The 25,796-nt window shown below is 40.4% G+C and overlaps 2 protein-coding genes across 3 annotated transcripts; both read right to left on the bottom strand.

The window, feature by feature from the left end:
• Positions 1–514: 514 nt before the first annotated feature.
• On the bottom strand, positions 515–14,903 carry zdhhc8a (zinc finger DHHC-type palmitoyltransferase 8a). The gene is made up of 10 exons (XM_053646005.1): positions 14,445–14,903; positions 5,987–6,108; positions 5,704–5,861; positions 4,414–4,586; positions 4,145–4,247; positions 3,901–3,992; positions 3,674–3,803; positions 3,188–3,302; positions 2,962–3,062; positions 515–1,881 (listed from the first exon to the last, which is right to left on the bottom strand). The coding sequence occupies exons 1-10, from the start codon at positions 14,546–14,548 to the stop codon at positions 1,039–1,041; spliced, it is 1,941 nt and encodes a 646-aa protein (XP_053501980.1). The 5' UTR covers positions 14,549–14,903; the 3' UTR covers positions 515–1,038.
• Positions 14,904–16,521: 1,618 nt separating this feature from the next.
• Positions 16,522–24,488, bottom strand: LOC128620727 (ankyrin repeat and LEM domain-containing protein 2). 2 transcript variants are annotated; one of them, XM_053645970.1, is made up of 13 exons: positions 24,319–24,488; positions 23,369–23,743; positions 23,044–23,223; positions 21,640–21,830; positions 21,329–21,517; positions 21,115–21,237; positions 20,607–20,670; positions 20,333–20,514; positions 20,146–20,252; positions 19,546–19,727; positions 18,584–19,100; positions 17,926–18,057; positions 16,522–17,809 (listed from the first exon to the last, which is right to left on the bottom strand). In XM_053645970.1, exons 2-13 carry the CDS (start codon positions 23,730–23,732, stop codon positions 17,638–17,640), a joined length of 2,403 nt encoding a protein of 800 aa, XP_053501945.1. In that variant the 5' UTR covers positions 23,733–23,743; positions 24,319–24,488; the 3' UTR covers positions 16,522–17,637. The 2 variants fall into 2 exon arrangements, with proteins under 2 accessions (XP_053501945.1, XP_053501946.1); XM_053645971.1 differs by having other exon boundaries at positions 21,640–21,827.
• Between the last annotated feature and the right edge of the window lie 1,308 nt (positions 24,489–25,796).

Here is a 25,796-nt window from a genome sequence, read left to right as displayed (position 1 = left end):
TCTAACCACGCAAAGGCTAATAAACGATAAGCTAATAAAATATTGTCATGGACAGGATGAGCAGGTTGGTGTTTTTTTTTTAATAGAAAAATAATGTCGAATTTTGTGAAAAGCTCAAATGCGGTGTGGCTACGTGGTGAAACAAGTAGCTTGGTACTTGGAAAAAAATACACATTTTAGCTGATAGCTTAGCTACTTCAACGCTTCTAAATAACGTAGCTAGAGCAAGGAAAACACTCGAATGTTCAGGGTGACGGCTACAAACCTCTGACCTACACTGTATATAAAACTATAGCTAGTAATGTTCACGGAAGTTAGCTGATGAAGCTAGCTGACATTTTGACCTTCAAAATTCAAAACAAATTCTGCTCCTTCCTTCAGTTCCCTTCAAATCACGCTTCCAAACCACATGTATGTGCAATGCCTCGATGCTAGTGCAAAAGGGAAAGCTTCCTGTATTGACAGGCAATATATTTGACAGACAATGATAAGAGATGCTTTTTTTTTTTTTTTTTTGTCCTGATTGTTTGGATGTGGCGAATCCACATTCATATTATCTCCTGTTTGCAGAGCCTGGGATGCCACAGAGACCAGGGTTTAATCTCCGAGTAGACATTTTATTGACAGCAATAAAAATGTGATAAGAATTTTGCCAAAATTTACAGAACGTGTTCCAACTTAACATTCATGGAGCGTTGCTTTAAAACAAAAAAGAAGCAAAAAAAAAAACCCAAACAACAAATTACACTGAGCACACTTAACTACTAAAATGAATTCATGAATGCATGAAACTGTTCTCACTTCCTTTCAGAAGAGAACAAACAGCAAATGTTATATGTCTATCAATGAAGCTGATAAGGTTTTCTGCTAATGGGAAGCATTGGTAACTAATATCTCTAATAAATCTGTAAAAAAAAAAAAAAAAAAAGTTATAGACATATTTTGGTGAATATTTGCATATGAAGTCAAACAATGATAAATGGGACATCATAAATACTGTATATGCTGTACACAGACTGGGAGAATCAGGGACTCGTACTACGGACCGGAGTCTTTTCTCTCTGAGGTAGTGAAAGCCAGAGCTTTCTGAGCTGTGTAGGAGGAGCTGGGCATCGGGCAGGGAACAGACGAAGTTGAGTGCTGAGCAAGGCGCTCCAGAGAACTACAGGCCGAGGGCGAGAGTGAACGACTCTGGAGGGCCATGTTGGCATGCATGGACGAGCTGGAAGTCCTGGATGCCCGTCGAAGCGAGGAGGCATAGCCGTACGCTGCGCTGCTCATGAGGAACTCTCGAGAGCCATAGGCAGGTGGAGTGGGCCTCCGGGATGGCACGCTGCACCCACTGGGCGTATCGTAGACAGACATATCCCGAATGGGAAGCAAAGACGGCTGCTTTTCTCGCTCCTCCAATTCATGCCGTTCCTGGATAGAGCTCATGGCATGTTTGGGAAGGCTGTCATAGTGCACAGGAGACTGCCTGCTCATGCCAGTGAAACCCGGGCTGCAGGTACGGGAGGGTGAGTCTGCCGGGCACCTGACGGACAAACCTAGATCTAAGGGAAGGAAAGAAGGCAGGTAGCTCACTTTGAAACTCCCGCATTGTGCTGGGCCGAGGAGGCTGTCACAGGAGAGGCTGAGGATGCCCTGGGTGGAGGAAGATGCCACAGAATCAGGACACTGATGGCTTCGTCTGCAGTGGGCATGTTTCAAAGTGAGCGCGCGGGAGTTCAGAATGAGTGTGTTCACGGGAAGTGTGCTGGACTGCATTGCCAGGTGGGTAGAGATGGGAGTCCGCTTCTCCATTTGCCACTTTCCAGATTCAAAAAAAGGATCCTGGGCAAACCCACTAATGTGGAGCTGGGGGTCCTTCGTACACTCCATCTAAATAAAGACGGAATTTATCAAGAAGACGTCGCAGTGATCAGGCCCAAATTTTTTCTCTTGTGTCAAACTTGCATCAGTCTAGGACATTTATGATTCATTTGGCCTCGAGCATCATTAAAAAAACAACACTCGTCTTTACATAAATCTGTAACTTCTAGATTTAACGCATTATGTGATGTTTTGAACGCTTTACTTGACCAAACGTCACTGCCCCGTATACCCCAGTTGAACCAATCCTTTAATATGTTCAAACTCATTGTACAAAGTGAATGAGGGACATTCATAGTCGATGTAGCTCAAAGTGAATGGGAGCAGAACATGGTCTGTGCACGTCAATAATAAAGTGCGTGCATGAAATGCTTTAAAATCGAATTGAACTGGAAATGAACAAGGAACCAGGCGATGTGACGAAAAGAAAGAAATTGCCTTGAATTGGTAAAGGTCTTGCACTTGAAAACGTGAATCGATGGCGTCGGGATCGAAAATTACCCCAGGTATTAAAAGGTTTAAAAGTGTTCCTTGGCTCTTTTCATTTTAGATCTTCATTTTTTCTGTTTATGGAAATATGTTGAAATCTCTGTTTGATGCAGTCACACGTATGCAACAAATGCGGTAGGTAAGGATACGGTTAAAAGCATTTACATTCTTTCACTTGGCTGACACTTTACCCAAAGTGACTGACACGTGGTACAGCTGAGCAGTTCAGGGTTAAGGGCTTGCTTAATGACTAATGACTACAATCTACCACTTCCCTGGCTGCTTGAACTTGTCTTTTAAGGCCTGGTCTTGAAGGGGACTTGGTCAAGGACCCAAAACTGGCAGACTGGTAGCAGCAGGATTTGAATTTACAAGCTACCAATCAGCTCAAAGCCTTAACCCCTGAGCTACCACTGCCCTGGATGCTGGAACAATCCTTCTGAGGCCTGGTCTAGAAGGGGACTCAATATTTCGTCTATCCTGGTCTTAAAAGTTCTTCCTCTCTTTCAGACTCAATCTTGGCTCAGTCTAGTCTTATTTTTTTTTTTTACTTCCCTCAACCTGTTAGATTTCTTGACTTCAGCCCCATTTTCCACTCACCTGCTCCCTGGGAACTTGATAATGCACTCTGGAAGACGACTCGACAGTCGGAACGATGGTGCTCTGGGCAGACGGAACTGCGGTTTTGCATTGGAAGCTCTCTAAAGCAGAAAAACACGTGTGTGACTTTCTATTATAACTCCAACTTGAAGTTTACGTGTGCGTTCTAAAACACCACCGTTGATTAATATAATATCAAGGGTGCAAAAGAGACAGGAACGTCCACCTTGCAACGTGCCCAGGTGGCTCTTGAGCAGAACTGGGTCGGGTTTGGGTGCCAGAGGAGGTGGTGTGTTCAGCTGTTTACACTCGGGGACATCTCGTTCTCCTGAAGACCGACGCTAGCAGAGGACAAACACGGACCTATCCATTATAAGTGTAGTAAATGGGCCTTCACGTCTACAGTTAAGGCACCATCACAGACACTGCGATATCTCTCTCTTGCAGTTACGGAGGAAGCAAAAGCAACTGGGCAGATGGTTAATGTCTGTGTCACGTTCACATGCCTTGATTAAAGTCTTTGAATAGGCTCTTCACTAGCTTATAAGGTATAATTTAAGAGGACAAAAAGAGAGGTGGTAAATACCTGTTAAATTAGGGGTTTCAATTCACACAGTTGCCCACTCATATTCCTAACGTGGCTCATTGGGTTACTCATGCTCGATTTCATTTTTGAATCGTACATTAAAATAGGATCGGGAACGTGTATTACCGTTACAGAAGTCATTTCAGTTTGGAACCCATTGTCTTCAACTTTTATGGGTGACATTTTCAGGGACTCTGGTGTTTGGAATGGTGGTTGTATACGGACAGTCTGCTTGTTTCCCACATCCCTGGTGTATCTGCCAGTGAAAAGAAGCAGAAAATGGACATTTACAGCATGGCACATGACCAAAGATGGACTGGACACTACAGAGCCACACGATGACAGTGTTGTACCTTGGAGCAATAGGACTACACAGAACAAACTCCACATTGCCGCAGCAGCCACGTGTAAAGGGATTTGCCCCTCCTTGGAACCTTCTAGTCACCTGTAACGAAGACCAATTAATTTTTAGTATCTCTGCATCAGTGGATTTCTGCCCAATATCTCGGTAAACCAGCCATTTCCCCCCCGAGTCCAAACTATGATCTTAGGTTCTTATGGTTTTAGGTGAATGGTCACACATTTCCCTCATCTCACCTGTTCATTTGTGGTTCGTCCTGTTGCCACCAGGACCGTATGGAAGCATGCCAATCCCATAACGGGGATGAAGAAAAGGCCTGACATGCTCATGATGGACAGGCTGACCCAGTGATGTCAAGGAGCAACTGGTGAAATGATCCACACAGAACTAAACAGTTAAACCAATGTGTTCGTGCATGCGCACCGGCGCCGTTTGCTTAAATATTCATTCGTCGCATTCCTGAAAAAAGATCGTTAACTGATAGAGCTGTACGGAGTCAGGATACGTGACGGTTGTACGTGGCTCCCACAGGGCTTCCAGGTGGTCCAGTACATACAGGAGACCCCCAGAGAAAATGGCCACCATGTGCATGCTGAGAGACAGCAGGAAGAGGAAGAAGAAACGGTAGTTCCTTCTCCCGATGCAGTTGTTCACCCAGGGGCAATGATGGTCAAAGTCCTGGGAACAATTTATTTAGCATGGTTGAGAATCCAATGTCATATCCAAGCATGAAACACTGAAAATGAAAGACAATTACAAAACACAGTCAAATTTCATGTTCATTGGATGCTGTCATAAGAGCGGAATTAGCATTATAATAATAATAATAATAATAATAATAATGCTAATTATTATGATAATGCTAATTGTATTTGCAATCAGTTTCTCACTTATTTTGCATTTCTAATGCATGCAAACAGCAGGCTGCTGTGAGGAATTTTAAGCAGCTGCAGTTTTCTCCTTCTCCTTCTTCTTTTCCTGAGCACACACCGGCTAATGAATGGCACACAATTCATAACACTGGGTTGGTTTCCGAAACGCAGCTGACTGTGTGCAGATTGTATCTAAAAAAAGAACAAAATGATAACGGCAAAGTGGCTTAACCTGCTTGTCTGACGCTCTCTTTCGTGCACATACAGTGCTTTGCATAAGTATTCACCCCCTCGAACTGTTCCACGTTTTGTCCTGTTACAACCTTACCTCCATGTCTAACTCCGTCTTCGCCCAGTCACTGAGTTTAGGTGGACAGCTTCCTCTAGGCAGAGTCGCCGTTATGCCGTACAGTATCCTTTCCATTTTTAATAACGGATTTAAAATAAGGAAAGACAGAAAGGATGATTTTTTTTTTTTAAAAACCCAGCTTGATATGTTCCCGGAACTTCGTCCAGGACTTTATTACCTTGGTCTTCATGATGCTGCTTGTTTAGGTGTGTTCTCTAACAATTACTGGGGCCTTCCAGAAGCAGGTGCATTTAAAGTACATCAACTGCAATTCATCCGAATAATAACGTGACGTGATGGTAAGTGGTTGCACCAGAACTAATTCAGGGGTTTCACACAATGGGGAGTACATACTTACGCAATCACAACGTTTACTATTCTCCCACTTCGATATTATGGGCTATTTTGTGTAGATTCATGACATATAAGTCCATTTTAGTTCAAGGTCATAACACAAAAAAAATGTAGTTTAAAAAAGTATGCACAAAGGCTGTCCACACACACACACACACACACACACACACACACACACACACACACACTCTCACACACACACACACACACACTCACTCACCTCCACACAGTGGTCACACACACTACAGTGGGAGCAGCGAGGGGGCCTGTAAAAGTTGCAGGAGGCACACCACTTCATCCGAAACTGGATTCCCCGGACCTCCACGTCCTTATAAAGGGGAGCACGGAGATCATCGTCCTTGTCTTCATCCTCGTTAGCTACGAGAGAAACGGCAGCGATACAGTGAGTTTTCATCAAATAAATATCACGCATTTTTGTTCATCATAACAGCCCGTTATTAATGCATGTTTTAATGTGATCTGGTAAACTGAGTTTTCCTGACCCCTCGGCAGCACGCCGGCATCCGTGAACGTTGCCATGGTGAAGTTCGCCAGGACAAATAAGAACGTGATGCCGACGCACGGAGGGAAAGCAAGAGACACGTTCTCAGCGAGCCAAGGACACCTGCGAGACACGAGAAGAATGGATTCGTGCTTACAATGACAGACAAGTATTCCTCGATGGCTACTTCAGTGCATTGTGACGAGGTGTGCAGCGGCATCATCTAGGAACGGTCACCAGCACGCCGCTTAAATTTGAATCGGATGGAGCTTCTTTTGATCAGATGATGGTGAGATCTTTCTAGCCGTCTAACGCTTCGTCTGCCCTTAGTGCCTGGGGGTACAATATACGTTCAGGGTACGAAGATGAAAGTGTAGATAAAGATGAAAGTGTGGATGAAAAAAAAAAATAATAGTATTAGATGAGGGGACGATTCAATGGCAGAAGAAGATTAAATGGAAAGGTAATCACGAATCCACTCGACGACTGATGGTGCGGTAGATCAAATGCACACACTTAAAAAAAACAAAACAAAAACAAAAAAAAACAAACAACAACATTGCGATTATATACAGCAGATCTACGTGTACCAGTTACAGAATGGAAGACAATGGGTTTTAATGGCAAACTGCACATCTAGGTTTAATTAATAACATTCTATAGCATGAATAATCTGCTGCCAAGAAAACTATTTTAGTGCTATTTACTGAAGTAAAGTATTAACAGTCCCACTAAGATTGTGTGCCTCAATCTCACCTTGATACTGTAGACTTAAGAACCTTAAGTACCTAAGAAATGCTGCTGTAGTCGTAAACACAGTCCTGTGCTCATTCAAGGACTCGTATTCACAACATACTCACACTGAGCATACTTACAGCACACAAAGTACAATCTGACTGAATATTATATACAACTTTACGTTATAGAAAACGTATAGTAATGATTATCAATCCCACTATCCGGTGTCGCCCCGAAGAGGACGGGTTCCGTTCTCATTTCCGTTCTCAGCGCCGCTCATTTACTCATTATGGATCTAAATCTACATCCAGGAATAATTCTGTAAGGCTGCTTCGTCAGAAAATCTACTCTTAAAAGTGCTATACAGACACAACTGAACTGAGCTGGATTAAAGGATGGAATATGAGAAGCATGATTTATTATTACAGGACACTCTCGGATCATCTCCACCCACAAAGCATCCGTTCAGTGACACGAACCACAGGGCGCAGCAGCTCCTTCGGTGTCCACCTTATTTATTTGCGGCTATGTGCAGGAATGGAGGTCAGAAGGTGGGGGGGGGGGGTGTCGGGGGGGTTGGTAGAGAGTAAATAAATGTCTGCGCTGCGCCAGCTGCATTTCCATAATCCCCAGATTACCGAATCGGGATCAGGGATCACACAGGAAGCCGCTTATCAGAGGCAATGTGCATGTGAAAAACATCAAGAATCACCAGTTTTTCTGCGAGAATGTAGTGGTATCCGATGATGGATATATCTTTAGAAAAAAAACCAAAAAACTGAGAAATCAAAATTCCACATGAAACTGTTTACATCTCATCATCCACAAATTTTCATCCATTTTGGGGAGTTATTACTTTTTCTCTGTCCTCGTCCTCTGTGCTAGGATTTAGATTCCTCTCGGCACCTGGGGGATGGCCGTAACGAGCCACTGGACCTCGTGAATCCTCATCAAGTCAAAAATCTGACTAATGCTGTTCATCACTCTAGACTTTATTTATTATAGTGGAAAGTAAACAATGGCACAGGGCCAACAATTTCCCAGTGGTCTGAGAGCTTATTAAATCCTATTGAATTCTGTTTAATGTTAGTGCCATTTACGTACAGCTGAATCATTTCACTCAGGATGTGTTGTCAAGGCACTGCTGGTCACATACGTTGCCTGCGCCACTAAATAATTGTCTTTTTGCTTCCTTTTTTTTCCCCCCTAGTTGGACTATATATTTGCTCCCTGTGATAGGCTCCAGGGTTCCCCGTGACCCTGAAAAGGATAAAGCGGTATAGAAGATGGATGGATGGATGGATGGATGGACTATATATTTCTTTTCCAGATACAGCAGGACTGAGTCCACCACAAAGAGCTGTTTTTATTTTGTTAAACAAAGGCTGCATCATTCTTCATTAATATTCAGCAAAATGTTGCTTCTTATTTTCTAATTAAAGCAGCAGTTACTGTATGAACACACAACACACGTGAGCCTAATTAATCACGTCACAGCACGTGAAAAATGTTATATTATTTGATTATTTAACGTTTTAGATTTCTAAAACAGAATTGGAAAAAAAATGATTTTGTCATCAAGCGTGAACTTGATAAAATTGTGTAGTACATGAATAAAATAACTTATTAGTAGTGGACTATGTATTTTTTTTAGGGTTTTATTTTCTCACTTATTGTTTCCTGTCGTTCCTGCTGCTTTCAGGTCCTCCTGCAACTCTTTTCCAGTGACTGCTGGCTTCTGTCTTACCTTCTTGATCCACATGATGTAAAAGAAAACGTGATTCATCAGACCAGGAAACCTTCTCTCATTGCTCTATGGTCCAGTTCTGATGCACACGTGACCGTTGTAGGTGTTTTCGGTGATGGACAGGGGGTCAGCATGGGCACTGCGACAGATACGCAGCTCCATACACAAGCTGAGATGCTCTGTGTGTTCTGACTCCTTTCTATCAGGGCCAGCATTAACTTCTCCACCAGTTTGTGCTACAGTAGATCTTCTGTGGGATCGGACCAGACGGATTAGTCTTCGCTCCCTACGCATATCAATGAGCCTTGGGCGCACATGACCCTGTCGCCGGTTCACCGGTTCTCCTTCCTTGGACCACTTTTGGTAGATACGAACCACTGCATACCAGGAACACCCCACAAGACCTGCCGTTTTGGACATGCTCTGACCCAGACGTCTAGACATCACTATCCGGCCCTTGTCAAAGTCTCTCAGATCCTTACACTCGCCCATTTTTCCTGCTTCCAACACGTCAACTTCAAGAACTGACTGCTCACTTGCTGCCTAATAAATAAACCCCACGCCTTGACAGGTGCCGCTGTAACGAGATAATCAACGTTCTTCACGTCACCCGTCAGTGGTTTTAACGTTATGACTGATCGGTGTACATCTTTAATATTATGCATTCCCGATCAGTTACAAAGTACAAAGACTTTATGTGTAAATTGGAAGCAAATTTGTGCACGGGAAGCACATTAAATAATGTCTGAATACGTATTTACCCTCACTGTATATTACTGCAGGGACTAATAATGCACGTTATTCACATTAAAAGACAAATCACAAGTGCAAAGCCTAGTTCCCTTTAAGAACTTCTAAGGATTACTCTGGATGCCTCCACAAGACTGGACCAACATTGATTTCTGACCATCTGGATAGCAAAGAGAGTTTATTATGTGCAGCGTGTCCTGACGAGATTCAACTCCTAATGAAACAGCCGAGCAGCTTTAAATCTAAGCTTCCTTCAGTGTCCGAGTGCAAGCCTGAGCCTTGTGCTACATGCATTTATATCTATTCATTCGCCAAATTCTGATGGTAGTAGACTTTGATCCCATGTGAATTCAAAGCGAAGCTGAATTCAAAGCAAGCATCGAGCTGAAATGATGAAGGTTAAGGGTGTTGCTCAAGGGCAGTAACTATATTTACACATCACGGAAATCAGACAACTGAAGGGGTGGATTTCTGGGATGAGTTACAGTATTCTGAAAAAAAAATAATAATAATAATAATAATAAATCCAGCAATGTCTTTCTAAATACAAATTTAAATGAAAAAAATACAGCTAATGTTTAACTCCTTCAACTCTCAGCTTATTTAGTTAATTATCTTAAAACATAACATTAAACCCATAGCAATAACAGTGAAAGGAATCGGATATCATGAGAGTGAGGAGCAGAGCCGAAGACCTGCTGACGGCTCGTAAGAGTTTAAAAGGTTAATCGTTTGCATAGTGGCTAATAAATATACACACTAACTAATAAATGAGGCTTCAGGAAGATGCATGTATCTGTCTCAAAGGCAGGAGGTCTGGTAAGGACAACTGCACTTCCAACCAAAAACGCAACATTAATCCTCCATAAAGAGGAGTGATGGTGGCACGCACACACTGAGCAGATGGACTCCAGTGCTCTCAGTAGTTGAATTAACATAGCCACTTAACAATCCATCTCAATGGCAAGCTCACAAGATTAATATAATAAATGGGTGTGTTAAAAGGTTGCTTGATAACAGCTTGGCACTGCAGACTGAAAAAGCGCTGTGTACTACAGTAATGATGTACCACGCCGCAATGGTGCAGGGTTTTGTTTTTTTTTAAGGCCATCATAAAACATGAAAAAACAAAAGGTTTCTATTTATATCACTCTGCCATCCGAAGCGATATGAATAGGGAATAATAATATTCAAGAGTCAGAGAAGTCCTCCACGATTGACTCGGACTCTGTTCTTTTCAGAAAGAATCCTCTAGATTTCAACCGTACGTTATTTATCAGCCGACGTCTTTGTTTCAGTAGAAAATGTAACGTCGCAGAAGAAAAACACACGTTCTGATTTCCATTTAACATCGTCTTTATACTGCTCTTTGTCTATAAGAAACACTGCGTTCTACAGGTTCTTTCAAATCTTGACGATTTTTGGCGTTACTCAGATGGACTCTTACTGTAAAAGCACATTTCTGCCGAGCTCCACTTCAGGCTTGAATTTCGGTTATTTTATTTACAGGCCCCGAACGGCCTTCATTTATTTATTTATTTATTTATTTTCCCTGAGAGGAAAGGACAATAAGTATTTTCTTGCTGCTTCTTTCCAGAGAGGGCTGCGCATCAGAATCAAGAACTCTCCTGCGTAACACTGTTTTTCTACTTTTAGCCACTGAATACCTCAGTTCCAGGAACTATCATCGTTTCAGTCACTTCCTGTGACTCGTTTTGTGCTGGACCCACATGGATACCCTAAAGATTTGGACTTTATACCCAAGTGATTCTGTAGATTTGTACCCAAGAACTGCTGCTGTAATCATCAAGACTGTCCTCTTGCTCATCCCAGGACTCTAATTCACAATCTGGTCATACAGCCAGCCTTTACAACACGTAGTATTTGTTGATTTTGGAGTTTACAGTTGTAGAAGAGTAAATATTTATATATTTACTATCCAGTGTTCGCATTTTTGGGTCTGGTTTCTTCCTTATGTCTTCTCAGGGAGTTTTTCCTTCCGTGCCACTGCACGTTAGGGATCTAAATCGAACACATCTGGATTTCTGTGAGGCTGCTGTGAGAGAAACAGTCCATACAGAATTTCGCAGAGGGTTTTTTTTGTTTGTTTGTGTGCGAGTGTGTGTGATTGTTGCGGTTAAAGATGCTCGAAATCGATGTGGCTTTTTTCAAAAATTGCGATGCAATTTGCCGATTTATTGTTGTTTTTTTTTGTGGAAAACTACTGGAAATTGTTTCGCGCGGTCTATCACAGTGACGTTTGTTGGTAAATGAGATCTTCTGGCTGTACTCACGTTCAACGCACGTAAATCGAAGAGGGCTTTGGCTGAATGAGCGTTGTGATGACGTCACATGGCGTGTTGTGATGATGTCGCATGAAGCGTCTTCGCCAAATCTGCGGTCATTTTTTTAAAAAATTGCAAGCCCTTGTGAATATTGTGGAGTTTCCCTGGTTTTGCATTCATTTCTGCGATCATGAAAATGGGAAAATCCAGGACGGACTGAATAAACGTGAATTGAATTGAACTGTACGGATTTTTTTTAGGAATCTGCCCAGGTTAACTTAAGTGCGAAAAATGCATTTCAAAATATATTTGTTTGAACGACTATCCTCGCCTGCTCCACAGTATTTCTTCCGAGATTATTTTAAGTTTTAGAAATGTTTCAGAATATGGATTTTTCCATATTTAATACATCATAATCGAATTCAAATTCAACCTCGGGAACCGACCACAAAACGTATCGTGATAAATCTTTTTCCATTCTGCTGTTATATATCAACAGCATAATTACTTCATTGAACACACCCAAGCCTATAAAGACTATTTATTCTCTAAATGAAGCACTGTATCTAACACTAGTTAGAGTGATGTGAAATCTAAAGTGATGTATGACCCTCTTCTCTCGTCCGAAGTCCCAGGGATTATTCATGTGAGAGGAAAAATAATCTGCATCGAGGTTAATATCCGATGCCTACTGCTCCAGGATACACGCAATTTGTTTGAATTAAAACACCCCTACATGCTCGTCACTTTTTATTATTACAACTTTTATGTGCACATCATAAACCACAGCTGCGGGAATAGCGGACGATCCGAGATCACCTTGTCCGTTTGACTCACTTAATTTTGTTTTAATGAAGATATAAAACTTGTAGCTTCTTCAGTACGGAGATTACGTTCGGGTTATTCTGACCTGAGAGGTGAAATAAAACTGTCGGGGCTCTTTTTCTAGGGACTTTATATCGTTAGGAATTAAGTAAGGAATAAAACACTTGCCTCGGACATGCCGTTGTAGAAAATAATCAACAACGACGTGGCGCAACACTGAGTATCGTATCGGTGATATCTCCAATTTATAGTCATGTTTAATGTTGTGGAACGTCCGCAAAACAAGTTCCTGTTATCACTTACGTTATAGCGACTATAAAGAATCATTCCCTCAACAGCTTCTTCTTTTCTCTCTCCCTCTCTTAAACGTAATAAGAGTTAATGCAGCAATGCACAAAGTCCTCCGACTTTCCCGTTCCGGAAGACTTCAAATTACAGCTTTACCTCTGACCGGTACAAAGCACTGTGACTGGAGACTCCTTCACAGAAAACTACCGAGATGATATCGATGATTACACACGTTTTTAAAATCTGCTCACGTGCAGTGCGAAATCCCTTTATACGCTGTTAGTGTAGAAACGATAACTACATCAACATATACAATATAAACCGTTAAGTCGGAACTACTGTCCGAACTGCTGTTATAGAAAATGAACCAACACCTTCTGACCAATCAGAATTGAGAATTCTACGGTGCTGTAACTTATGTGACATGTTTTCAAATATATTTAACAATACTATCGAGTATGAAAGATACGATCTCCACAGAGATCTAAACCCTCGTACACATCAAACAGCACTGCGTGCAAATCTTAATCCCCAACGTCCCATCTGCTGGAGCCAGCAGACGTTTCAATAAATCAGGCGACGATGAACCCAAACTGGGACAAACATGGCGGTAAAGGTCACAGAGCAAATGCTGCTTTATCCCGTCCTTCTTCCTCACACAGCATCAGTTATAAGCCGCACTGTGAATTAAAAGTCAGAGCATGGGTTTCTATTTAGCATTGCAGTAAGAGCACCGGGTTCAGCGCAAAACGTTGTGACATGCATTCTGTGAAACGCCCCGCACCGGCACATCTGCTAGAAAAACTGATCCTTTTAGCTGGATATAATCGGGTCCAGGCTGTAGTACACTGCCCCAGTTTCTGCAGCGCAGACTGCCTGTGAATACACATCAGCACCTGATGACAGATTTGCATACAATAATGAATCAACATCTGCGTTTCAATCATACTGAAATGCAGTGTGTAATCATATCTACTGAATAATAGAGTTTATGCAAACTGCCCCAAAACTAATGCTTCATTAGACTAACGGCATGACAGAGTGAGAGACGTTTACGTGCCCTATACCTGCTCCATAGGAGACGCTCCAAACTGATTAACTGGATTAGATGAAGGTTTTTTTTCATTCATAGATTAAGAAAAAACAGAGAAACCACACACAAAAAAACTTCAGTTATAGTTAGTTACATTTATATAGTGCTTTTCTAGACACTCAAAGCACTTTACAATGTATGTGTTTATATAAAAATATAAGAAATCTAACCTTTATTCCTTTTTTTTTTTTGCCTCGGTTACCCAGTGTGCTAATAACTCTGGAGCCAACTATATCATGTTACATTACTATTGCAATGGGCCATAACCCAGGGTCTTAACCATTTATTATTATTATTATTATATGGAAAAGTAATATATTGCTGTAATCGTTAATATTATATTATATTATGTTATTTACTGACCACTTGAATTAAATGGCATTCATTTAAAGCTCAATAACTGAAAAACAAGCATACATAATGTCAGCTTGAACCTTAATTTTTGATTAAATAAGGAGAGGTGTAAAGTTTTGTGAATGCAATGTTCAGGAATAAAATCTTTAATAGCCCTAAAAATAAATATATATATATGAATCAGTGCAAGTTAGTTGTAGTGTTTCACTGGTTAAGACTTGTACATTTTTACTGGTACTTTACTGGTAACTGGTGCAAGGAAATGAGTGTCAAATGTACAGTAAGTGTTTTACAGTGTACACACAATGCAGTCTATAATAGCTGTATATAATGTGATGGGATGTAGGACAGCATGGTGTCCACAGCTGCACTGACTCACGTGAAGGTGAAGAAGAGGGTGGAGATCACCAGCAGCAGACTGACGGTGATGGACACGGGGATGTAGGCGCCCGCTTTCACGCGCTCTCCGCTCCCGGTGGCCATTTCCGCTCTTTCCACACACTTCAGCCTCTCAGTCCCAAAAACACAACATATTTCCAACAAACAATACAGAAGCTTTTTTTAATTTTTTTTTTTAAAGAAAAATAACCCTTTTAAAGTCTCTAAAACCAGTGAGAGAAGGTAAAGAATTTGCTCATTGCCTCTCTTCGTCCTGAGAACTCAATTTAATTTGGCGCTACAGCTAAAAAGTACAAACGATTCACAAACGAATCGGTTCTTAATGAACGACTCTTTTAAATTTCCTCGAGTGAAGCGATTCGAGGACTCGAACGAAATAACAGTAACGACGCACAGGTTTGACGTTTAGTCGATTCGCATCTCAGTATAACTTCTGTTTTTTTTTTTTGTTTGTTTGTTTTTTTAAATAAAAAATGTAAACCAACAAATAATGAACACGTACAATTTAGAAACCGCTTCAAATGAATCAAATGCCACGCAATCTGATTCACTTACAGAATAGAATCATTAGTCTTCTAGAGGCGGAGCAAAGAGGCCTGCATCATCATATTACACACACTTTCCTTTTGATATTTGGTTTTAAAAAATGAAAATATTTATTTTCTTGAGTATGGAGGCATCTCTATAGAATGCATGAAGATAAATATAAATGGAGATAATACATTTATATATATATATATATATATATATATATATATATATATATATATATATATATATATATATATATATTTTAAGTGCTCATGTACTGTAATGTACTGACAACTGTTGTATTGTTTTATAGTTGTGACTGTATTAAATTTCTAATGTAGGCTTATTGATAATAATAATAATTATTATTATTATTATTATTATTATTATTATTATTATTATTATTAAGAAACGTAGGTTATTTACATTTTAAGACACTAGATATACAAAACAGTTTCCACAGGTTAATTTTTCCAAATACCATATGACAATATGAAACTATATTTAAAACATCATTTTAAAAGAATAAAAGCTGTGGACAAAAAAAAGAAGTCAATTTAATATCAAAATACACATTTTTACAAAAGTTTGTGTTCCTTTGTTTATCCTTTGTTCGCAAATGACAACCTTGTACAACTTTTACGAAGATAAATTAGGATGCAATATTATATTATATTAATATATATTAATAATAAATATCCACGCTCCACATCGAATTTCAAAGCATACGACTCTATAAATATATTTGTAAAGGTTACATTTTGAAGTCATTGCCACTGCATTTGAAAAACCTTCGCTCACTTTACTCTTTACATAAGATGATGACTAGAATGGGCCACTTCAGCGACCTCTGGCGGCTCAAAGCTAAAACTGCAACACTGCAGTGGTGGGAGGGGGTGGGTGACTTTGGGTGCCAGATTGTGTCTTAATGTTTAAATTCTTACTCCCTGTGGGGTGTTTACCTTGCAAAAAAAAAATACAATTGAGATTACAGGTCATTTGGAAAAATCACAACTACAACTACTAGTACGATCACTTCTAATAATAATAATAATAATAATAATAATAATAATAATAATGCAGATAGTGTTCTAAGCATGTTGGTTGTTGGATTGGCTATGCTAAACTACCCTAGATTTGAATGTGTGCTCCCATCTAGGGTGTATTCCCATGCCCAGTGTTCCCAAGATTGGATCTGGATCCATCACAACCCTGACCAGGACAAAGCAGTTACTGAAGGTGAATGAATGAAAAACTTCAATGTATCCAGAACCATTTCGTTTCCAGATTATCACAACATGATGCACAATTTTACAGTAAACATTACCTTTATAGCAAGATCCAACAACACATCTGAAGGGATCTTCACAGACCCATGAGCATACAGAAGTAATTATGTCATCAGGGAACACTGCTGAGCTCAATGTTTGATCTTTTATAGCAATTTCACACAAAACAAAAGATTCTGCCAACAACTTGGACAAGCTGTGTATTATAAAAGACGTGAAAAACCTGTGACAAAGCAAGCCTGTGTACTTAGTTTATTTTTCATTTAACATTATGCTTAATCTCTTTGGCAAATATTGACATAATATAGAAAAATTGTAGTGCAATTCCTCAAGCCGATATATTATTTATGATACACAGTGAACAGTCAGGCAATGCAGCGTGAATTATTCATTAAATACAAAAACACCATATAAACTCGATTTACTCAGCAATACAAACATTTCTGGCAAAAAAAAACAAAACAAAAAAACCCAAAACATCGGTCTTGATTTGTGCATATTGCTTTGAGTAAGGTGCTGTAGTACAGAAAGTTCTGGAAAAAAGATGATTAACTATGTTCAGAGCACTAAGGAATTCTTCCCATGCAAATATTTGGTCAACTGTGGTACTGATGTTCCTTAAAGCTATTTTTCTTTTCTAGTGACCACAGGAGAACAAATGTACCTTTTATACAAAGCATACAACTATTGATTAATTCTTTTCTTTTCTTTTTTTTTACATTTCAATGTAGTCAACCATTTTCCTCATAATTTGGTTAAATATCCTAATTGGCACTACAGAAAAGTGTCTTCTGGAGATCGTGAATTGGACCGGGAGTATAAGGGAGCAACATCAGTGATCTCCGTGTGGGAGGAGTGATATATAAAAATATATGATAAAAAAATAATAATAATAATAATAATAATCTCACCTCTCAATCACAGAGACACTAGGTAATCGTGGGCAACTGTGAGCTGACGTATGCAGAAGACGGCGGATAGCGCATTCTTCCAAACGTGTTACACCGCCCTGTGACGCAGATGCGGTTAGCTGGCTTTGCGTGTCTTGGAAAAGCATGTGTTAGCCTACACCCTATCCGGTGCCTCGCTCTGTCCAATCCCACACTCCTAAACAGCTTCCATCTAATCCATCAGCTGTATCCTAGCTGTTGTATGCCACAGGAGAGGTGGGTGGGAAATGGCCAACAACAAATTAAGAAGTAAATGGTGGGGGGGGGACAACAGAAATATCCTAACTGACCTGACTGAACTGAAGAATTCCTAAACTTCAAGAGATTAAGTGTGATTATGTTGTTTAAATAATTGATTATGACTTGAATAAGCAATACAGAAAGTGTACTATAGAATTAGTCTTTAAGTGCATGTGGAGTGTTTGCTGGGTGATTGGTTATACACACACGGCACAGGCATGAAGTTGTTCACGCGGAGGAAGCCGGGCGAGCCCGTTAGCCAGCTGTGTGTAAGTCTGCGAGGAGTGGACGTCTGACTCTCCGTGCGTCTGTTCGTAACCATAATACTCGGCCATCTGAACGACAAAACCAGAATTAAACGCTGCATTTGAACATAGATGACTGCAAACAGAAATAAATAAATAAATAAATAAATAAATAAATAAATAAACAATCACTTGGCTTTACCTACCGGTGCTGCTGAGATTCAGGATATGAGCAAACAATGTTCCTCCATCTGCTAATGCAGGGAAAACGCTGCTCATCGACGTCTATTCCGGTCAGTGCTGACAGCACCTGACTGTCCAGCTTACTGGGAGATTCACTAAAGCGAAACAGCAAGCACATTTCACAGTAAATTCGCTATGGTGTCCCTTTATAAGTGAATAAAATATTCACGCACGCACGCACGCTACTTAAAAATTACTTTCCGAGATTAGAGAGAGTTCATTTGCTTTTTTTTTTTTTAAACTAAAAACATTATCGAGCATCAATTGATCATTTTAGTTCCCAATAAATGCTCTGTTCAGACACGCAGGTAGCAGCCAATAAAAACATAGCAAAATACGACAATTTTCTGGCGTTATTTTGTGATCGTGTGGTGAAGCCTACAGCCCTTCTTCAAATTTCTCAACACACCGCGCGCCTCAGATTGCTTTTAACCAACACACAAATCGTTAAAAATAAATAAATAATATTTTTTTTTTTAAAATAAATTGGAACGTTTTTAAATTTTGAAACCAAAAACAAATGAACGCAACGTACACAGACCGCTTAAGCTCATGTTCTTTCCCCCCCCAGAACACTACACTTCCCAAATTAAATTCCACATGAAATTTTGTGGAGCTCACCCGGCGAGAAAAACACATGGCTGAAACGCCTCGAGATGTTGAGGTGAGCCATGTGTGGATTTATAAGAACTGCAGGAAGACACAGAGCTGCTGAGCTCTTCTTCCTCACAGTTCCAGGGACCGGTACGGTCCAGAATCGCCCGTGGTGGTGTACACGGCTCTCTACTGCTATCGGTTTGGCAGACGGCGTCAGTGTCCTCATCCGCCGTGTGGTACTCGTCCGAGCTGGAGTCGTCCTCCTCGTTCTGGGTCCAATCCCATGCTCCTAAAGAGCTTCCATCTAATCCATCAGAACCAGACCCAGTGAGACAACCTAAACCTGAATCTGTCGCATCCTCAGCGCCAGAAGTCCGGTCCAGGGCAACCCTCTCGAATTCATTCCTGAGGTCACACACCGGAAACTTGTTAATGAAAGACTCGGAACCGTTTCCTTCAGTCCGGCTGTCTCGGTCCGCTGACGTCACAGGGGACAGATGATCATCGAGCAGCGTGTTGATTTTAGGTGCCTTTTTATGAGCTGGGAAAAAAACAACAAATTAATACTCCTAACCTGTAAACAACTTGAATTTATTGAATAATAATCGTCTTTCCTTTAAGTATGTTCCTCTGAAAGAAATACCTATTCACAGAACAAAAGCGTTCTAAACCTTTTCCTGTGTCTAATGACATATCGTGAAATGACCACATAGAGAAACGTCTTATTTAACGTAGATAATTTACGGAGAGTCGTGTGAATATAAATTCATACAAACTCGTTTCATCCTCCGTTCAATTCAGCACCTTTCACTGTCAGCGTTCCGGTCACACTCGAGTTTTACAAAAATCACAAATGTTCTGAGCTACACTTTCAATGAGGTCCTGAACAAGTCACTTCAAAATGGAGCCCGTCATTTCAAACGCACACTTTATACCTGAACACAGTTTTAGAGCTTGTTCGACAAACCCGTGAAACTGGCTCTCACCAGTGAGTGAAGCAGGACTTTTCAAATCTAAAAAGCACTTCTCTATATCGTCCTTCTGCTGGACGGATTTGTTCAAATAATCCTCCAACATGCTCAAGCCGTCCTCTGTGGAGAGATCGGTGAAGCAATTTAAGAAGTCCCAGTATTCAGCCCAGGGGTACCCCATCTCGTGCGCTAATTCCCTGCCAACAAAAATCACATTAATATGCATTTAAATCATTTCATTTGAAAGTTAAGAACTCACCAGAGGCTCAAAACCTTCAAATTACTCATCACTTCACTTAACGGTCATTAAAGGAAACATCCACACTGAACAACTTGCATATTGATTTTTTAGAATTAACACGGGATCGTCGATGACTTCCAAGATGTATTTCATAATGACATTCTGAGTTGACCCAGAACTTTTTGGTTTAAACTGGCACATTGGTCTTTTTTTTTTTTCATTAAAACTCAGTTTCATACACTTCCCACAATGCTGTGCGTCATAGCGGACAGCTGCGAACTTGTCACAGGAATAATGCAGATACAGTGTTTCAGTGTTGCGTTTTCCTTAAATGAAGGTTTCTCGATGATAAATTTTAAAAACGACACTCCTACCTTCCTACTCTCTCCGCTCCCCGATCAGGATCCGATTTCAAAATGTGATGAAAGTATCTCGCTCGGTCACGAGGCGGTGTTTTCCACAGCTTGTGAAACTCTTCTGTCTGCACGAAGGAGCTCGGTTAGGCAACCGCAAACACACCAGATGCCAAAAGTAGTCAAGTCTGTGCAGGGCTGGAGTTACCTTGGATAAATTCAGAGGGCCTACAAATGCCCTAATAGTCATCAGTGGGTTTTTAGGATCCTCCATCAACCCAGGGATTAGTGACGCATCGCGATATTTAGAGGTGCCAGGAGCCCAGGGGGCGCCGATCACCGGGTTAAGAGTGTTATCTGTGGCTCTCAGTAACGGCACGAAAAAACGATCTGAGACAAAAGAATAATAATTAATAATCAGCGTTGTATTTTTTTTCCCTTTAAGCTTTTTGTTGTACGCTTACCTCCACTTCCAAACTTACCCTGCAAATATTCCTGAATCTTTTCTTTAGTTTCCTTATTTTTGTTTTTCCGTTCACATATCACCTGTTAGAGCAGGAACAATATAGTGATAGACAACAGCAGCAAACACACAGAGCTCGAGTCTCCTCTCGACGATAAGCTCTATGAATACGGCAGATTACGGAACAGTGGTCTTTTCGTCACGCGGTTAAAATAGATATTAACAGGATTATGGGGCGTATTCAGAGATAGCATCTTAAGTCTATAAGCTGTGTTCATGTTTACGCGAGGAAACGTATGCGTATTCAGAGTCGGGTTACGCGTGCATTTAAGTCGCTCTTCCTGTTTCCAGATTTTCCAATTATGCAAATGACCTGTGTATAGTCCATTCCACCATAATTTCAGTATTAAACCCTTACCAAGTGCGCAGAACTCGTCTCTCAACACAGCCCCATGTGAACATCCTGACTTCAGCAGTAAATCTTTACATTATGCTTATTAATTAGTATTTACATATTCTGTACTTACACTAAATGGCATCTGTCCATACTTGTTCCTACGGTTCTTATCGATGTCTGGATGTGAACAAAGGACGTTCACTACCTCTGGACATCCAAACTTACAGGCAAAGTGAAGCGGCGTCTCATTGCTCTGTAGAAACACCACCATAAACGCAGTCTAATAAATACCAAAGAGTTCGATCGGGAAGAAAATACCGTAAAATATCTGTACAGTACTTAACCCCTTTATCAGGCGTGTTGAGGTACAGGTCCACGATGTAGCTGATTCGTTGCCAGAGCATGTCTTCCTGATCATCCGGATACATGAGACGCATGAACTCCGGGCTCTGTAGGGTCTCCAGGATAAGACGTGCCATCTCAGCTTGGTTCTCTTTTGCCGCTATATGGAGGACGTTGTATCTGCAGCCTTCCTGCAGAACGTACATTACATCTTTAAGTCCATTGTGCAACCATGCTGTACGCCGAACTCTTTGGACAAACGTCGAACAAAAAGAAAGTGGTATGGGTTTTCAAAACACTACCATTTATCTACCTGCACAATGGTTGGGTTGTCTCCAGACCCGATAAGGTATCTTGGGTTACCCCAGACAAGCTCTTTAAAAGCCACTTGGTCTCCATTCTCCACGGCTCTTCTAAGCTTTGTCGTCAGGTCTTGTACGCGCGGACTTCTGAACTCGTTAGCCTTCTCCAAAGATGCCGTTTCAGAAGTTGGTGATTTCTCTGCTAATTAAATGGATGTTTCACAGCCATGCTGAGGTTGCTATTGATATAATCAATAAAACGCTAGAAAGTATATGAATCATTACAAAAACGAGACCATGCTGACCAGAGCTACTTTCATTCACTCATTACAAGCAAAGCCACACGGTAACGTATTCATACTCATAAGTATTCGCACCCTATTGTATTAGTTTTTTCAGCTGTTTTTCTCTTTCTGCTGTTTGCATCTAATATTTTGTGAGTGTAAACAAGTAAAGCTTGCACACGGCAGTAAAACATGTTTATGAACACGTGTTTAGTAAGCATCACGTAATTGACACCATACTAACCATCCGCTTTCATTACGGGTTCAAAGGTTATCATTTTAGGTACTGACAGCCAAGTGACATTAATTTTAGTGCCATTCTTTTTGGCTCTCGTCTGTCTAATAACTTAAGCAATAAAAGCCAAAGCCAGGCCATAATAAAGATTAATGAGCATCTTTCGCTGGCAAATATATCAAAGTCCTTAGTAAGCTATATTAAGGGCAAATTAGAACATCCTAACTACTGTTAATTTGATTTATAGTTGGGGGTACATTTTTTTTAGATAAATAAATAAATAAGAAGTATTCATATTGAAGTAAAGTGCAGACGGACAAATGAAAATCATTTTTACAGATGTGCTATTTTTCGCCAAATTAGTCTCTCATCACATGACTTGGATATAATTAGTTGATAATAACACAAGCCAGTAATGCCATGGATTTAAGAACATGCTCCTAATACAAATATTAATGTATTTGCTAACATAAAGTAAACTCTAAAAGGATCCTATTTTTAACACAATTGGATCATCCTGACTAATTCCACAGAAAGTAGGCCATAATATTATGTGTTTATAATCAGGTGAAATATATATTTATATTAGTGTACTTTTTTTTCATCCTGTCTGTGGCCTACACTTTAATAGTTATTTCAGGAAAATAAGCTTTTAAAGAGGAATAAGGAATAAAACACGACAAGACATACTGTTATAGGAAACTAATCAATGACGGAGAGGTGTAACGTGGCCGACCACGAAGCGGAGTTTTAATTAACCCCAAAGGTAATTCTTTCCAGTAACAGCACGTCCCTTAGTGTTTCATTTTACTGGCAAATAAAACAACGTTAAGAACTCTTTTTTTATTATTATTTAATGTGCTATATTCAGAACATTGTCTGATGAACAAACCCACCTGTAAATGTAACGAGGAGTTTGTCTGCTGAATTTTTGCTGGGTGTCACGCCACCATCATACACGCCCTTAGCAAAGTCCTCAGCATCCTTTCTGTTATAGAAACCTTTAAACCGTGCACCTTTCATCGTCATGACTGCTTTTAGTGCTTTCTGCTTGTCACCGTAAACATGAAGGAAGCCTGTTAGAAAAGACAACAATATAATCCTGTTTGCAGATTATAACCAAACGAAAGTGATTAGTGATAACATCCTCTATTACGTGTCTACGACAACCTGCACAGAAAAGTAGGGTTCTGGGATCAATCACGTCTCTTATGAACATACCGTCGTTGAACGACGGATCGTCTTGAGGAGGCAAAACCCCATAAAATAAAGAGGGAGATTCAGGAGACGCTTGTTGAGAAGCATCTTCAGAAACACGTGTTGAAGGACTCACGTCCAACCTCAGCGCTTCTGAATTCGCTGGTGGAGACTGAGCGTGGTCCGAAGAGCTACTGGGTTCACCGCCGTCCACTTCTGGACTACTGCACTCTCCCGGCTGATCCTCCGAAAGAGCTCGGGCGAGTTTCTTCTCAAAGATGCCCCTGGTGGTGGCAGTTATGGGTCCACACTTCAATCCCGCCCTTGTGATCTCCTCCCGCAGCTCATCTGGGGTCAGGGTTCGCAGCCTGCTCAGGACTGTGTCCATTATAATGATCCCTAAGGAATATTAAAAGAATACCTTAACACAACATGATATCAATGGATGATGAATAGTACCAAACAATAAGCATTGGGATAATGGGCCAGGACTTTATCATCTCGTTCGACTACTGCGTGACCACGCATTATATATAATTATTTATTTTTAATAGGAACGTCACCAGCGAGGCTCGGTAGGCATGAGCAAACACTTTTCGATAATAAATATTCCAAATAATCCATAACATTAGAGTAGAAATAAATAAAAAAAACCTTCAGTTCACATTGACCTTTGCTGTGATATCGCGATATTTCAGTCCAAACGGCAAATCGTGTCTCTCCTACAGTTACACTTTTTAAATGAAATTCTTTATTAAGTCTTTATTAAATGATTATTATTTACATATCTTTTTTTTATCTGTTCATCTATTGTACAGGTTTTTATTTTTAATCTAAAAATTTCAGCTCTAATAGAAATGACTCGAGCTGTTCTGTGGACTTTGACGGGAGTTAGCACGCGCGGTTAGCAGGCAGAAGTTTTACACTGAAGCGAGTGTCACGCAAAAGTTAGGAATAAACGAGTTAAAACATACCTCAGAGTCGCGGCGGATAACGACCTGTGAACCCCAAACGACCTTAGTTATCAGAAATAACGTCTCATGAAGACGTTGTCGTAAAAGTGAGATTTGTTCCGTTACTCATGCTTTTAGGCCAGTCATTTTGGCAGCTGGGCAGCGCCTTTATGTTTATATCCTACTGCGCATGCTCAGTGGACCTGCGCAGACTCAGCGCGAGGAGGACCCGCCACTCATGCACACGTGATTCTTAACTCGGTGTGAAAACGACCTGCACTGAGATGCTATATATACACCCTAGTTTATTACACTCCTATTTTGGCTAGCAAAATTGTACACATAAATGCAAACACATCAATTTGACAATCTTTTTTTTTTTTTTTTTTTTTTTCAGATAAATCCATCCATCCATCTTCTATAGCGCTTATCCTACAGGGTCACGGGGAACCTGGAGCCTATCCCAGGGAGCATCGGGCACAAGGCGGGGTACACCCTGGACAGGGTGCCAGTCCATCGCAGGGCACAATCACACACACACTCACACACCCATTCATACACTACGGACACTTTGGACACGCCAATCAACCTACCAGGCATGTCTTTGGACTGGGGGAGGAAACCGGAGTACCCGAAGGAAACCCCGGGGAGAACATGTAAGCTCCGTGCACAAGAACCATTTTTCATAGTATAGGGTTCTTTACTTGAGCTATAAGGTTCTTTGATGATTAAAGAAGTTCTTTATGTTTCATTATAAGATTTTCAGAGAAGTGTAGGATATCGGTTCTTCAAGGTATCATCCCTTTACAGGTTAAAGTGAACCTTATAAGGTTCTTTGTGGGACTGGAAAAGGTACTCCTGGCATCACTCTTAAGAACCTTACTTTGGTTCCTTAAAGCGCTAACTAAGGTTGTTGTTGTTGTTGTTTTTTTATAGAACTTATGATAATTTATGTTAACTTATGATAACATATGATAAATTATGTTAAAGCATCAGTAAATAGATGGTTCTCTAAAGAACTTGAGAGTAAAGGGTTCTTTGTGTAACTTATAAGGATTCTACTATGGCATCAGGTTGAAAACCTTGATTAGAACCCTTTTTGGTTCTAATTGGAACCTTTATTTTTAAGAGTGTATAAAGTAGATTATTGATAAAGTCCTTAATCTGGAGACAGGAACTCCTCTTCGTGGTTCAGCCTTGGACTTTTCCTAAAATCTCAGTAGCACTGCGACAGCAGGTGGCAGTAAAGACCAGCTGTCCAGAAAGTTCTCTGAAACCATTTAGAATTTTCATTTAAGGTGATTTAAAAACTGACAAGAATAATTAATATAAGTAGTATAAAACTAGCATGGAGTTTTCTGTAGCTCATACATATATTATACACCAGTCTACCATTGTTAGCTTGCCTCTTTATCACACTTGTATAGTGGATAATATTGCCTTCTGTACACGATATTTTTTTCCAGATAGAGTAAAAAAAAAAAAGGATCATTAAAGCT

The sequence above is a fragment of the Ictalurus furcatus genome, chromosome 16 (genome assembly GCF_023375685.1).
Source record: "Ictalurus furcatus strain D&B chromosome 16, Billie_1.0, whole genome shotgun sequence".
Classification (NCBI taxonomy): Eukaryota; Metazoa; Chordata; class Actinopteri; order Siluriformes; family Ictaluridae; genus Ictalurus; species Ictalurus furcatus.
This window is presented reverse-complemented; position numbering and strand designations above follow the sequence as displayed.

Coding starts and splice junctions, on each gene's coding strand:
- LOC128620727 (XM_053645970.1), bottom strand. CDS start 23,732: ATGGACACAGTCCTGAGCAGGCTGCGAACCCTGACCCCAGATGAGCTG. Junction 21,831..23,043: donor ACTCCTCGTTACATTTACAG/GTGGGTTTGTTC, acceptor CCATTTAATTAG/CAGAGAAATCACCAACTTCT. Junction 20,671..21,114: donor ATGGACAGATGCCATTTAGT/GTAAGTACAGAA, acceptor CTGCTCTAACAG/GTGATATGTGAACGGAAAAA.
- zdhhc8a (XM_053646005.1), bottom strand. CDS start 14,548: ATGGCCACCGGGAGCGGAGAGCGCGTGAAAGCGGGCGCCTACATCCCC. Junction 3,804..3,900: donor TGTAGTCCTATTGCTCCAAG/GTACAACACTGT, acceptor TTTCACTGGCAG/ATACACCAGGGATGTGGGAA. Junction 3,063..3,187: donor CCACCTGGGCACGTTGCAAG/GTGGACGTTCCT, acceptor TTTCTGCTTTAG/AGAGCTTCCAATGCAAAACC.